A 15,886-nucleotide genomic window follows, 5' to 3' on the forward strand; every position below is an offset into this window, starting at 1 on the left:
GAGCCTGTGAAGCCTGTGAAGGCTGCTCCACACAGACATACAGGTAAGAAATTCCTTTCTTGCTAATCCTTCTTCCCTTAGAAAAATCATTTTTACAATCCAAAAATTCTGTATGTTAAGTTTTCAGGGATTAAAAGGAGTAATATGAAGTGCACTGTAACCTTCCTTCTATTTTTAAATACAAATAAGTAATCTTTTGCACAAAAGCCTACTGATTCTTCAGCTTTGTGTACTGCTGGTTTTGCATGTTAACTTCAGGAATTAGCACAGATTCCCAGTATTTGTCAAGAAAAACTGCTTTGAGTTGTAGTTGTGATCAATACAGCCTGATGTGTTTCAAAGAATGCCCAAATAATAAGTCCATCCCTATACGGAGCCAGTCCCAGTGCAACTACGTGGAGACTCAAAAAAGCACAAGGCACCTGACCAAGGAGAACAAGTGAATCGTGACCTGCAGGCTTCCCATCCCTGCATGCTGAGATTCCCCATATTCTCCAGCTTCACTGACACCTGTGACCGACTCCCACAATACATCCATACTGCTCTATATGCTGCCCAACTAACCTCAACCATGCACTTTCAGCTTGAAGAACGAACAGTCTGTAGCACGGGTAGCCACAGAGGTGGCTCTGCAGTAGGCTGCTACCATGGAAGGATTTCACTGCCAGCTACTTCTAAAAAAAGGGAAAGAAAAAAAAAGGGTAGTTCCCACCTACATTAGTCGCACAGGTGATATAAACAGAAGAAAAACCGCAGAGTTGCAAAGAAATCTTCACATGCAAATGGACAAATTTTCTCGGTATTTATTAGGCTGTGATTAATGGCTAATCTCTGCAATACAGCTCTGGCCTTTTGATAGACTTCTGTCAGTAGAGAGAGGCAGAAAAAAAAATCTTTCCAGTAAAATAGTTTGCTAATTACCTGGACTTTTCAATTGGAGGAAGCTGTCTTCATTCGTCTTGTTCCTTTTTCATCATGGATCTTTGGCAGCAGCATTTCCCTAGATAACTATCTTTGGAGTTGTTCCCTGGTCACAATTATTGGTTACTTTCAGTACATAGCATTCCTGCTAATGACATGCATTACCCAAATCAGAGTTTCGTTTCGTCATAAAAGCACAGAAGACTTTAGGTTGAAAGGGACTTCTGGAGGTTGCCCTGTCCAATGTCCCATACAAAAGAGGGCCAACTTTGATCAGGTTGCTCAGGGCCCCATCCAGGTAAGTATCTCCAAGGACAAAGATTCCACAGCATCTCTGGGCACCTGTTCTAGTATTTGACAGCCCCTAAGATGAAAAACTGTCCTTATGGCTCTCTAATTGGAATTTCCCTTGCTGCAGCCTGTGTCTGTTGCCTCTCATCCTACCACTGGTTACTTCCAAGAAGAGTTTGTTCTCTATACAATCCAGTTAGGCAGTTGAAGACATCAATACTATCTTCCCTTCAGTTTCTCTTCCCAAGACCGAACAAACCCAGCTCCCTCAGCCTCCTTAAACATTATGTGTTCCAAAATCTAAATCACCTCAGTGGACTAGCTCCAGTACGTCAATTACTTGGGGAGCTCAAAACTGGAGACAATACTTGCATGTGATCTCACAAGCGCCAAAGACAGAGGAACAATACCTTCCATGGACCTGCTGGTGACATTCTGATACCATCCAGTATACAGTCAACCTTCTTCACTGCAAAGCCACACCACTGACTCACGTTCAACTTGGGCACTTGAGTGCTGCCCAGCAGCGCTGCCTTCTGGCCAACCAGAAGTCAGCCTGTATTGTTCTGCATGGTCCAGATACAATTTATTTTTTCCACTTTACTTCGTTGAACTTCATGAGGTTCCTGCACTCTCGAACAACACCACTGCAGTTATGATGCTGTTTCCCGAAACTTAATTTTGTTTAGCTAAAATAACTAAGAACAGGAAAGCCTGGTTAGGATAATGAGGTTCTTCCTTGATCTCACCTGCTCGTCCATCTGCACAGGTTGCCCAGAGAAGCTGTAGACTCTGCAACCTTGGAGATATTCAAAAGGCTGAGAGATCTGGGACTGTTCAGCCTGGAGAAGCAAAGGCTCAGGGAAAACTTAGCAATGTATAAAAGTATCTGAATGAAGGGTACAAAGAAGATGGAGGCAGGCTACTTTCAGCAGTGCCCGCTGACAGGATGAGAGGCAATGGGCACAAACTGGAACACAGGAAGCTCTATCTGAATGTAAGGACACTTTTTTACTATGAGAATGACTGAGCACTGCCACAGGTTGCCCAGAGATGTAATGGAGCCTCCCTTCTTGGAGATACTAAAAAACTGTCTGGATTTTGGTCCTGGGAAACTGGCCCTCAGTGGCCCTGCTTGAGCATAGGGGATGAACAAAATGGCCTTCAGAGGTGCCTTCCAAACTTGACCATCCTGTGATTCTTTGAAATCCCATTTTGTCAGTTATATTTCCTATAGCATTCCACTATTTTTGTGCTGCCATTATTTTTCCTCTGCAAGACTTAATTCTGGTATTAAATCCTCACCTCAATTTTCAATATGTTATCACAGGCAGACAACTTCTCTCTTCCAGTTCTGCATCTCGCTTAACTTCACTTGAGATAGGGAGACAAGAAAAGCAAGGAGGGCAAGAGAAAAGGGATTGGTTTCTTCTCCCCAGTATTGTTATCTAGCTTCAACTTTGCACTGCTGGATTCCCAGGGAAGCGAAACCCCAAGAATTCTGAAGCAAACTCTCTCAATGTGTATTTAGAGGGAATATATCCAGGTAAGCTAACTGGTTTTACTTACACTTACCTTTTCGATCCTCTCTGGCAGAGATGACTTCTGTTCTTCAGCCCCGAGAATGTAAAGTGACTAAAAAGCCTCAAAACAGCTATGGATTCTACCTGCGTGTTGAGAAAGACACAGCAGGGCACCTCATCCGGAACGTGGAAAAGAACAGTCCAGCTGAAAAGGCTGGCTTGAAGGATGGTGACAGAGTCCTCAGGGTTAATGGTGTGTTTGTAGACAAGGAGGAACATGCACAGGTACATCTGGGGAGGGACTCTTTTGTCAGGGAATGTAGTGACAGGACAAGGGGTAACGGTTTTAAATTGAAAGAGGGTAGGTTTAGATTAGATACTAGAAAGAAATTCTTTCCTGTGAGGGTGGTGAGGCACTGGAACAGGTTGCCCAGAGAAGCTGTGGGTGCCCCATCCCTAGAAGTGTTCAAGACCAGGCTTTGAGCAACCTGGTCTGGTGGGAGGTGTCCCTGCCCATGGCAGGGGGGTTGGAACTCAATGATCTTGAAGGTCCCTTCCAACTCTAACCATTCTATGATTCTCTGATGTCTGTTTAGTCTGGGGTCCATACCACTCCCCCATTACCTAGAGCCACTGCCACTATGCGAAGCTTTCTCTTTTGGTTTTTATGGCATCTTCAGCTAGGAAATCCAAGATCTAAGCCAACTCCTCTGAGTATCTCCCTGCATCATTCATTACTCACCATGGGCATGAAATGTCTTTGAGGTGCCTCCATAGTGCATAAGCAGAAGGATAAGACAACAAAACCAGTAGACAGTGAAACCCTTCCTGGGGAGAGCTTTTAGGTCAATCACTCTAGCACCTGCTTGCCATTTCACCTTGTTTCACTCACAGGTGGTAGAGATTGTCAGAAACAGTGGGAATTCTGTTGTACTTCTCGTTCTGGATGACGCATCCTATCAAAAGGCAGAAAAGGAGGGAGTGAACTTGGAAGAGCTGGGTCAAAAGGCGTCAACAGTACAGCAGCAGGAGCAGCAGTCACCACAACCCATGGCCAATGGAGCAATCACCGCAGTTCCACAACCTCGGCTCTGCTACCTAGTGAAGGAGGAGAAAGGCTATGGCTTCTCTCTGAAAACCACAGAAGGTGAGAGCCTGGGGAGAAGAGATGGTATATAGATACATACAGCAGAGCAGGGGCAGAGGCAACCACAGTTAACGTGTGGGGGCCAGTGGGGACACACAAACTGCTCTTGCTAACAGAAAGAAAAGTGAGAAGCAGCAAGACAAGTTCAGGTTCATCTCTAGTCCATTTCTGTACAGCATGTGCAGTACACGGTTTTCTGAACCCACATTTCTTATGGGGTGGAGAAAAGATGGGGAAAAAAAAAATAAAAAGTGATCTTCTGCTTGTTATTCAAGCCCACTTACCAAAACCAAATTGGCAGTCACTACTCAAATACCAGATATACACCCAAGATGCTACATTAAGTCCTGTTCCATTCCTCACCTCCAGAATCAGCATACAAGGTTCTAGATAGCTTTAATAAACACTTTTCCTGATTTGTAAGTTATTTTATTTAGAAAGCAAGGGATTTTGAACCTCTTCCTCTGTTGACTGTAAGGTCAGTCAACAGAATGCGCAAGTTTTCTGGAAAGCATCACCTCTAAAGAGGGTATTTTGGAATGCAATATAACTGAAAGACCAAACATGGAAGCCTTCCAAACACAGGAAATTATGAAATGTATAAAACAAAAATAAAAGCAGCTCCTCACTTGGGAGGGGAGGGAGGCAGGAATCAAATCCTTTTCAGCTATCTTGTATCAGCCCCTTTGGCACTCTTGGTAGAAAAATGAAAAGATTGTTTGAGCTGTAAAGAGTGAACAAATGCCTCCCTCCCCCACAGAAGTGATTTTTCCAGGACGGAGTAAGAGACAGAATCTATGTGGAAGGTTTGTGGTGCCACTGTAAGCTGCACACAAGCAGAGACCAAGAGTCTCTAAGGACATCAGTGCTGAGTTTCCTTAACCATTAAATTCAGGCATATTTCAGTGACTTACCCCTGTGTAATGAGTTTTCATTTATTTTAGGACAGAAGGGGTTGTTCATAGTAGAGCTTTCATCAGAAGGAGCAGCTGCAAAGGCTGGTGTCCAAAATAACGATCGCCTGATTGAAATCAATGGAAAAAATGTGGAAAGTGACACACACGAGGAAGTGGTGGAAAAGGTATTTGTTTGCATCCTGACTCATCTCCTGTTCTGGCCCACTTTCACAGCACCTATCAGCATTACTAAGGAGGCAGGTCTGGCTGATTTGAATGCTTCCCAGTAAAACTTGGAAGCTACCGTTCATGTATCATCTGCTTTGTACCCTCCTGCTTTGGCTCTGTTGTCAAGCAGCCTCTTGAACTCACTCTGAATGAGTACTGCCACCAAGACAGTCCAAAGGATTTTAAATTACCTAAGTATACTGGTGCCAGAGACCCTATTAAATAAGTCATGCTCTGTTCCTTGAAGTCCTGGAAATACTCCTAATGGTAAGAGGGCAAGTCATCAAATGTGGTTTTCAGGGCAGGAAGAGGGGGAACTCTCTGATGATACAGTTAGCATGGAACAAGGAAGATTCATGATTTTAGACAGTAGTTCCTTTCTCCTGTTAAGCCCAAAACTAATGAAAATTACTGTGCAAGTAATTTCCCTACTTGGCCTCAGCTGCAAAGAACGTTGCTAATGAGGCTTCCAGCTTTCCACCATTGGCACTGCTAAAACGCAGCTGGAGCTGAAGAGATTTCAGAGAGCCACGAGGCAGCCCGTACTCTGGCATCCCAGCACCACAATTCAGTGCATGCTACTAACTATGGAACCCTGCAACACCTGTGTTTTGTTGAGCTGCTATAACATCAGCAGCAGAGCAACATTAGTTAAGATGAGTAAAGAGGGCACCCATTCAACTAGAAAGCAGTAAGGATAGACTTGGAGAGGTTGAACAGACACCCCAAAAAAAACCCCAAAACCTCCCAATCAGTAATACAGGGAGATGGAAGATGACCAAAAGTGACAAAATTTACTCGTCACTGTGATCTAAAATAGTGGTATAGATGGCATGGTATGTCTATGTCATAGAGTTCCACATCTAGATAAGCCAAGCACTATCTGCTGAGGCTCACTAGATTCCACTGACACTGTACGCCACCCTCACCACCCTCTACAGCTAATTCCCTAGAGGTTAGGAACACAGTGTGAAAGACAGAAAATTTCCTTATATGTATATGCCGGGTCTTCCATGCCCAATATCTTGTCATGGTCCAAATTTCTGTCTGGAGGAAAAATAAATAAATAAACAAACTTGTAGTAGCACGGCCTACACCTAAGGCTCATTCACCAACAGCACCCACACACTACTATGTATCAGTACACCAGTTACCAAAGTATCTACAATTCCCTCATGTTGTTGAAGGGGTGACATCTGAGACTGTACATGTGCTATCACAGGTAAAGAAGTCTGAAAATCATGTTATGTTTCTACTTTCAAATGAAGAAACGGACCGCTATTACCGAAGTCGGGAGATGGTACTGAGCAAAGAGAGCGCCAGCCTAAGATTGCTTCCCCTCAAACCTCGACTTATTGAGATCCAGAAAGGGAAAAACGGTTATGGCTTTTATCTACGGATGGAACAAAGTAGTGGTGGTAAGAACCAAGTTAACACACAGACCATGACATTCACTATACAGTTTCTTCCTGTACAAGGTTTGCAGACCTCATTCTTTTTGGCTTCTTACTGGTCATCTAGGAGAAGTCCTCTCTCTATAGACGTGTTGCAAACAGAGCTACATCAGGGAAACGGTGTCAACCCAGGGGGTGATTCTGACAATTAGCCTTTGTCATGCATTTTAACATCTTTAAACTTACAAAGCATCTGCCTTCACATCAATCTTTTTTCCCTTCTGATCTTAGATCATGTAATCAAGGATGTAGATTCTGGGAGCCCAGCAGCAACGGCAGGTCTCAAAGACAATGACATCTTAGTAGCTGTGAATGGTGAGGAAGTGGATGGTCTGGATCATGAAAGTGTGGTGGGAAAAATTAAGCAGTCTGAGGCAAAAACCACACTCTTGGTAGTGGATAAGGAGACTGATGCCATGTATAAACTGGTAAGAAAACGCAAACTACTATTAAGAATTGATAATTTATCTTTATGAAGAGAAATACACAGCAATGAAACAGCCAGTCTCTTCCGACAGACGCTTCTTCAACTTGCAGGAAATGTCTAAGATACACCCGTATTTCAGCAACTACCCTTGCATTTGTTCAGCAAGTCATTAAACACCCAAATTGGAATAATTCTAAGTTTAAACACAGCTCAAGGAAGGTGAGAAGTTTAAGACAGCAAATCCAGATCTATGTGGCTGTGTAACCATTTATGAACAAAATGAGTAACAAAATTCCCTTTTCAAAGATCAACATCGTAGTTTTCCACTCAGCCAGATATTAACAGCAAAAAGTTCTTCATTCCAGCTCAAGTCTGAGTCATTAAAAAGGTTTCAAACAGAACATGTTGAGCATGAAAGCCTAATGCAGATTTCACAACAGAAGTTTTTATGTTAACAAAAGTTTTATTTGTCACTTCTTCCAGGCTCAGATTTCTCCCTTCTCATACTACTACAAAGCACAAGATCCAACTCCAGCTAAAATGGACGAAAGAGTGGAGTTGTACACTGAGCAGAAAGTAAACCACAAGCCAAGAATCTGCAAGATGGTTAAAGGGCCTCATGGCTTTGGCTTCAGTTTGAACATGATCAAGAACAAGCCTGGACTGTTCATCAGTGAGGTACTAATGTAGACTGAGGAATAAGGAAAAGCTCAGGTAGTCTGGCAGACAGCCTCCTCCCTTCCGTCCTGCAAATATATTAAAGAAAAGCAACAAAAGAGACAAGTCTCCTCTCCAGAGTTCTCAGATAAGAGCTGCAATTGTTAAAGTCAGACTGACATCATAGGACCAAGATAAAAAACAAGCACCAAAAACCATTCCTCATTCTGCTAGATGTCTAGAGGGAAGGGGAATCCAGCTTTTGCACCATTTCTGCTTTTATGCATGAGGCTGGTATGCTAAAGTTAGTATTTTAAATTGATATTTTTGACTGTAGAACATCCTAAACGTAAGGTAGACACTTTCGCCCTGCTCCACCCGCCCTTCTCTGAATTTCACAGCTGGTAAAAGTTAAATGTCTAGTGTCTCAAATTATGTCTGTGTCTTTAGCTTCCTTGAGAGGAGGGGTTCCACTAATTATGAAGGAATCTGTGAAATGTAGTAAAGTTAACTTTAAACCCACTGGACAGGGACCTGCAAAGAAGAAAATTGGGTTTCCTCATCTTCATGATTCTACGATGCCACATTTCTATAATGAAAATCTACCAAAACCAAGATGCATCTTAAATCTCAAACTGATGGGTTCCATGTTTATTATGTCTAAGCCTATTGCCTCTCTCAATTTATTTCTGCCCCACAAACCTCCCCGTCTCCATGCTTATTTCGCCATCTTGTAAGGACAGCAGTAGCACAATGGTCTAGCTAACCATCAGTAGTTACTGCATATTTCCAAGTTTTATGCTACTATCAGAGTTTGAACTTGTCTTTGCAGGTACAAAACCAAGGGCCAGCTGACACAGCAGGTGTAGAAAATAACGACTTTTTGGTGGAAGTGAATGGGGTGAATGTGATCAATGAATCCTACGACAAAGTGGTGGCAAGAATCCGAGATACTGGTGACAGACTAACACTACTGGTGTGCAGCAAAGATGCCTACAAACACTTCCAGGACCAGAACATTCCCATCACAGCCTCTATGGCAGATCCAGTCCATGACACTTCTGAACCTGCTGCTTATAAAGAAAGCTATGTGTCAGAGCCAGAGAGAAACTCACCTGAACCAAGGGAAAGGGTGAGTAATAATGCACTAAGTAGATGTCGAGGATCATCTAAGGGATAGGACAATAACTTTTTTCAGCTAGTATGTATTCCTGAGCCTGGACTTTTACTACAAGTCAATGTTATTAAAAGGGAAGCTGTGGTATGATTATCATAAACAACTCTTCCTTTCCCCACACGTAATACAGGTGAGTATCTTTAATGCCAGATTAAATCATAGAAAGGACGCACATACAAGAGATTTTATGGAACAAGATAACCCAAACACAGTACTCCTTAAAGAAGATGGGAAACAGGCAATACAATCCTGAAAGTACAGAGGAAAAAAAAGTGCTTAAATACACCAAAAAGAATAAACCACTTTCAGGGAAATCAGGTGAAATATTTCAAAACAGATCATTTTATAGAAGGAAGAGCGACTGACAGGTTAGCATGACATTTTCTAGGAAATGTGCTGATTTGTTTCTAATGGCATGAAGTGAGTAAATTATTTTCAATCTGCAGCATGAGCAAAGTCAGAAAAGCAGGAAGGTATTTCTTCTTGAAACGGCTATTTTGAAACCTCTGTGTGGTCAGCCTAAATATTTAAATGTCTCTTTTCTGATCATGCAAAAGTGGCAGACAAGGAAGAATAAGAGCAGTACAGTCTCCTATTCATTTTTCACTAGCCTTGTCTGTAAATGTCCAGCTGCAAGGTTTTTCAAGTTTCTTAGTCACCAAGCTGCATTTTGCAGATCTGAAGGTAGCAGCACTTTTGTGTGCAAATTCAGCAGGTATGGGAATTAAACAACAGGAAACATTGGACAAATTTCTCTCTACATGTACCTAACCAAAAAGGGCTTGAACAAGAAAAATCACATTTGTTGGCTCATTCTGCCATTCAAACAAGTACATGATTAGTGCAGATGAAAACAGGAGTCCTTCAGAACACTGCACACTATCAAGCATGTTTACAAACTAAAAATAATCAGAATCTATTTGTTACTCCTCTGCAGGCAAGCTCATCCTCCTCTTTGCAATCAGCTGCCTCTACAAGAGCAGACAGTGACAACGACGATGACACAAAGTTGTAAGGAGACAAACTATGCCAAGAACAAAACCAAAAAGACCTTCCAGATCCTCTTTCTTCAATCATTCTTTGCTACTACACCTCCCAGAACCTGACTGTTCCTATGAGTGCCATACCTGTAAAGGACTGCAATCTCTTGCTGAAATGCAGCTGCCTGAAATAAACACTTCAGTGTAACTTGCATTCATTTAACACACTGCAATTGCACTTCACTGGCTTTCTGCCTTGTAAATTGGGCAGTTAGTCCTTTACTTCCGTAAAGGCTTAAATAACTAGAAGTATATAATTAAGTATACTGCAGCAGAAGGCAGAAACATTTTATAGATTTGTAAAGCATCTTAGCCTTTTAAGGATAAGCTCTTAATAAAGAGCAACTGATTTCTCCCCTTCTCCCAGGAGAGGCAGTTCTCCCCCTAATCCAAGCCCATCCACTCAATCTCTGTGCTGACTGTTCCATGCTATACTTACAGCAGTACAGCTGCTGTGAAATGGCATAAACCAATGTACTCTGTGCATTATGCTCCTTTCTCCTGCTAACGCTGCAGAAATTTCTTTCAAACATTAAGCTAACTTCATAATTTATAACTCAGGATGCTGAAGCACTATTCCCTCTTCTCTGCAGACAGCTGTAGATCATGGTAGTTAAAACAGCATGCATAATTCAGTCATGAAGGCTTGTCTAACTCCAAGTCAACATCACATTGTCTTGAATGTGGCATAAATGGCTGTGTAATATTGCTGCTGTATACTCTGCCTCCTTGCTGTACGCTGAAGACAACATAGAAATAAATTATTTAGAGTGCTGTTCCCTGCCCCCCCACCCCCTGCCCCAGGTCTTACTCTTGCCACCTATTATTTCTGTTCCAGAACAATTTTACAACAAACAAAGCCTAGGACAGTGGCTATGGGAAGCTACAATTTTAAATCACATGAATAAAATTTACTTTTGTGCCTTAAATTACATGGAGAAGGGGAAATGGGCTACTGCAGAAGAATACACATGTTGTGGGGAACACCACATTTACAGCACATACGGTAAACAAGGCATAGCTGTGGTCTTTGACTTCACACTGAACTCTAGCAAAGAGGAATCCAAAACCTCAGTCCATTTATGCAGGGAGAGAAAACAAAGTTGAGACTCAGAAACAGAAAGCTAATCTCCAGCTCCGAAGGACTGTCAGTGCTAGTGATACACACTAGCATACATTACATACAGAAACGGAGTGAAATTCTCTCCAATTCACTTCTGGGCAGCAAATCCTAGCCACTTTCTAGCTCGCTTCCAGCCAAATCTTGGGGCTGACAAAAAAACAACTGTGATGCTTGCATGAGATATTACAAAAACTTGTTTAATTCCACAAACTCAAAATATTCAACCAGAATTGCCATCCTCTGAATCCCAATTATGAGCTGATTTTCAAAAGAAAAATCACATTTCCTTGGTGCCTTCTCTGGAGATGTTCTTCTAACAGGAACAGGTCTTACCTCAGACAGCATACTGTGCAAGTTCCAATGCCCCTAGACATTGGCGTACCAAGGAGTGCCCTTATTCCTTGGCACTGAACTATCTCACATTCAATACGTGTATTCCCTTTCCTTGAAGCTGTGGCCCCTTCACAAAATGAGCCACAGAGCTTGAGGATGACGTGTGGAAGTTCAAAGAGCCAGTGACACTGCTGGAACACACAGAATAGTCTTGGCTCTCTCTCTCTTCAAGTTTTGCAGTCCACAGGAGTTGCAGCAGTGCAGTTCAAAGGACAAAGAGCAGTGCATGACTGCAGTCCTTAAAGGGCCATATGCTTTTCTGGGGCTTGTTTATGTGCTAAATAGAGAAAGAGGATACTGGATAGTGCACTAACTAGGAATATCACATCAAACCAACGATGGTAAAAGTTGAACTGGAGCTCTCCCAGGACTTCTGTAATAATAGTACGATATTCTAGAGGCATACTCATCCGGATCAGGAGCACTGATGACACAAAATACATACCCTGTAAATTAAAAAACAGAGAAGGTTGTTATTGTATCACAATTAGCTATGTGGCTAACATGGCTCAGCATACAAAGATTTCATTATGTGTGTATGTATACACACAGAAATAAGTATGTATGGATAAATGTACATATGCATGTCGATGGTTCCACATACTCACCATTATCTGTGCTAAAAGCAGAACAATAACATTGGAGGACTTGCTGCTGGAAATGGCATAAAAGAACTAGGAAAAAAAGAAAAAAAAGCACTGGGAATAAGCAGTCAGCTAAGTCTGATGTGCCTTAGGACTGCATGAAAGGTACATAACATTCAATACATTTTCTTTTAAAAAACCCACACTTTCTGGAGGGATGCCTGTACCCTACTTCCAGAAACTTGCAGTCTTAGTATTAAACATGAATTGCCCTCAGCCAGTGGTGCCATGTGGTAAAAGACATATAACGATATATATTAAAAGTTTAAGCTTAGGTACCAAAAGCCTGATCAAGACAATGAGTCACATCTCTTGAGTTAATGCATTTCCAATAGCTGAAATTAAGCAATCTAAATTCTTTTAGTCACCATCTCATCAACCTTACTAATAGTAAGCCCTTGCTTACGTTTAATATCTCATTTAACATCCACATCTCTTCCCAACCCTAATAACAATAGAGACTGAGTGGGGAAATATACTGCAGAAGGTATTTTTCCTCACTTCCTCCCTCTGCAAGTATTTATACTCATGTATTTAAAACATAAATGTGCATTGAAAGGTTATAAAGTATTTGTCCCATCCAAAGTTAAAGATCTGATAACAGCTTTCCTGGTACAAAACCACTTAAGAGTTCTGGCTCTTACCTTTGTAAGTGTGATTAACAATCCTCTTATAGAGGTAACAATGATTATTCCAACAAGAATAAAGGAAATGTGCTGAGACCAGAATTTCACCTGTATCAACAAGAAGAACAGAGTTAAATCTCTAACCCTAACCCCGTTTACTCCATATTGTATAGCTGCCAATTCTTCAGTGTCTTTGTATTTCCTAATTGCACAGATAGCCATTGTAGACAGGTTGCTATAACAGACATTTTCACAAATATATTAGCAATTGTTTATTCCAAACACATGAGAAAAACAGATTCAGCTTATATCAATCACAAAGTACCCTGTATTCACACGGATATATTTAAAAAGTGTAAATGACAGAACACCTGTGTTCATGAGCAAATATTATCACTCTGTAGTTAAATGAATTAATCTAAGCAAGTTGACTAACATGTTTCCATCTTCCCAAAATAAACAAGCAAATCACTGCCTCTCTGGTAAGAGCACATTACCATCCCAGCACAAAATCAGTGTGAAAGCAAAGTTTATGGTGCATTTTCCTGTTCTCCTCAATAAGTTAGAAGTCAAAGACACATTTTCAGGGCCCTATCACTCTCTCCCTACCAGCAGTATGATTTTGTTTAGATTAGATAGAAACTGCTGAAAAGGCTGTAAGAATTAATAAAGTCTCACATCAAACTGGATTCCCAGATAATTTACAGTGATCTCAATTCCTCTTGTGACTGGATCAGTCTTCCCCACACGGTCAAATACAATATTGATGGTTGCCTGAAAGAAAGAGATGGATTTGCATTCAAACAAGAAAACAAAAGCATACCTCACTGTACACATGCACGACTCTTACTTTGCACCATGAAGGAAAGGGGCAGGGGACAGTCAAATTGTCTAAGAAAGTGCAAAATGCACACCTGTAAGAATTGCTTGTCTAATGCTCTATACAAACAGAGCTTTATTTCAACCAAGAGCAAGTTTCTTTCAGAACTTCCAGATACAGGATTTTAAGGAAACTGTAGCATTACTTGATGAACTGCACGTATAGCATAATCAATGCAGGATGTGACATTTGCATATGTCTACATAAAACATTAATACATTTACATACCATGAAGATTTTCCAGACACAATAGATGGAGAAAAAGTAACCCAAAAAATTGAAGTATTTTCCCTGGAAAGTTTTGGAGTACTCTATTCTCTCCTGGAAATACAAAAGGAGGGAGGGGGAGAACACACAAAAAAAATATATCATTTCCACAACACAAAATTTTAATGAAGCACCAATAGCAGCAAATACAGCTTTATCCTTCTACACCTCATAATTCAATTGTTTCTGAACTCAAAGGTTTTAATTCAAATGTTTCTGAATGGCTTTAGGGACATGGGGCATACTCCAGTAGACATCTGAACTGGAAGGAAACTGCCATCCAGATCCCAAATTAAAAAAAAACAGGTCCTTGCTCCACAACATCACAACATTTCAACATTTACCTGCTGAACACCTTTCAGTTTTTTGCAACCTACATTCTCTATCAAACTACCCTGGCCTCCCAACACCCATCTGGGCAGGAAGTTTGCTATGTACCTTTGTTGCATGCAAGTCAGCAGTTTCCAGAAAAAGCTGCCTACTCAGCTCTTCTAGGGCATCCACTTCTTGCTGGATAAGTGACAGATCTGGCAAACCAGCATAGTCAAGGCTAGAACACATCACAAATTCTTAATCAAAACCAAAGCATTCCCCACCTTCAGCCCAAGGGACGCATCTAATGGTTTGACCACTTTTTTGATCCAGAACAGTTTTTTGATTAAGTCTTAATGCTCCTTGTTAATACTGCACCCAAAGAAATCTAAAGGATAGATATTTTGCCCACTGCTCCATTTTAAGAAGGTCGGCAGTACACAGTATTTAGGCAGTCACACAACAAGCTTATTATTCTTCTGCCTGGAGAGCATATCTCAGAACAGAACCAGAGCTCTCGAAGGCTGCTGCTCCACTTTGATCACTGTCCTTTGTCACTGCAGTGCATCTCGCAATACATCACGCTCACATCATCTTCGTAAACAAAACTGCTGAGTAACTGCTCCAAGAGATTAGTGATTATTATGAAGAGTCTTGTCAAATAGCCAAATTCTGATTTTGCTATTCCCACAGCTAGTGGGAAAGCAGAAGAAGAGTCCTCAGCCTTAAATATGCAAACTGCACACTTCAAGTGGTCTGGCAAAAAACACTGGTAGGCAACTGTAAGTTAGAAAAATACAGACCCTTGTAATTCAGAACAGATTCCTTTTACCCCTTTCACATGGGCAGAACAACTTCTATTTAAGTGTTCCTACCCACCTTTTTGTCACACTGCTATAATAGCAGTGGCCAGCCAATATCATGAGAACAATTTATTTTGTCAACAAGTTGCTTCCTGCCCTTCTTTTTCTCACAGCTTTCCAACATGGCCAGAAAGCCAACCATAGGCGAGGTAAAATGTTCCTCCAACCAGGAACATTTAAGTACATCACAGGTTCTCCATCCCCGAAAAGGGCACTGTGAGGGTGGTGGAGCACTGGAACAGGTTGCCCAGGGAGGTGGTTGAGGCCCCTTCACTGGAGATATTCAAGGAGAGGCTTGACGAGGCCCTGGGCAACCTGGTCTAGTTGGGGGTGTCCCTGCTGACTGCGGGGAGGTTGGACTAGATGACCTTTGGAGGTCCCTTTCGGCCTGGGCAATTCTATGATTCTATGAATCTGTGAAAAAGAACATTTCAAGTTATGAGAAAAATACACATGCAAGTCAGTCATATGAGCAGAGGATACATCAGAATAGAAAGTTGTCTCCCACATCAGTGATGTGATGGGGAAGACATCTGCAATGTGACACCATAAGTCTGCACATCTGTCCTGCGATCTGCTGTACACCTCAACTATAGTGATGCAACACCAGGGACAGGGCAGCAGCATATAACTCCTGACTGTGTCACAGTAAAACTACGTGTCCAATCCCTGGGCAAAAGGTCAGACAGTAGAGTGACAGAAAGCAAAATTCCCAGGAGACATTAAGGCGTTTGCTCAGACTGCTGAAACGTGTTGAAACACAAATGCTTTGTAACTGGCCCAACTAACACTCTTCCTTTCGAAACAGAAGACAGCTGGAGTCAGGTTCCATCATGCAGATGAAGGATACTTTCACTGCCCGAAACAGATGTTGTAACACTTTTTATCATTCCCCAAAAGCCAGTGGGTTTGTTATGCACTTCTCCTCTCTGGAACATTGTCCTATGAGCCACTGCTATCCTGAAAAAACAGAAAATACAAGTCCTTAAGAATAAAGTATTTTTATAAAAAAAAAAT

At 41.7% G+C, this 15,886-nt stretch overlaps 2 protein-coding genes across 2 annotated transcripts in view; one reads left to right on the top strand and one right to left on the bottom strand.

The window, feature by feature from the left end:
* PDZK1 (PDZ domain containing 1) lies at window positions 1–9,790 on the top strand. Its single transcript, XM_014947400.1, has 9 exons — window positions 1–43; window positions 2,809–3,020; window positions 3,630–3,882; window positions 4,827–4,963; window positions 6,229–6,424; window positions 6,692–6,888; window positions 7,371–7,565; window positions 8,377–8,676; window positions 9,659–9,790. Exons 2-9 carry the CDS (start codon window positions 2,811–2,813, stop codon window positions 9,734–9,736), a joined length of 1,566 nt encoding a protein of 521 aa, XP_014802886.1. The 5' UTR covers window positions 1–43; window positions 2,809–2,810; the 3' UTR covers window positions 9,737–9,790.
* The window catches only part of GPR89B (G protein-coupled receptor 89B), a 20,172-nt gene continuing 13,113 nt past the window's right edge, over window positions 8,828–15,886 (bottom strand). The window contains exons 8-14 of the mRNA XM_014947401.1: window positions 15,720–15,829; window positions 14,133–14,221; window positions 13,656–13,748; window positions 13,226–13,321; window positions 12,566–12,655; window positions 11,886–11,951; window positions 8,828–11,723 (exon numbers count right to left, since the gene is read on the bottom strand). Of these exons, the coding sequence (XP_014802887.1) occupies window positions 11,517–11,723; window positions 11,886–11,951; window positions 12,566–12,655; window positions 13,226–13,321; window positions 13,656–13,748; window positions 14,133–14,221; window positions 15,720–15,829 (751 nt within the window). The 3' untranslated portion in view covers window positions 8,828–11,516. The remainder of the gene's footprint in view (window positions 11,724–11,885; window positions 11,952–12,565; window positions 12,656–13,225; window positions 13,322–13,655; window positions 13,749–14,132; window positions 14,222–15,719; window positions 15,830–15,886) is intronic.

This window comes from Calidris pugnax, unplaced genomic scaffold, assembly GCF_001431845.1.
Source record: "Calidris pugnax isolate Ruff unplaced genomic scaffold, ASM143184v1 scaffold95, whole genome shotgun sequence".
Taxonomy (NCBI): Eukaryota; Metazoa; Chordata; class Aves; order Charadriiformes; family Scolopacidae; genus Calidris; species Calidris pugnax.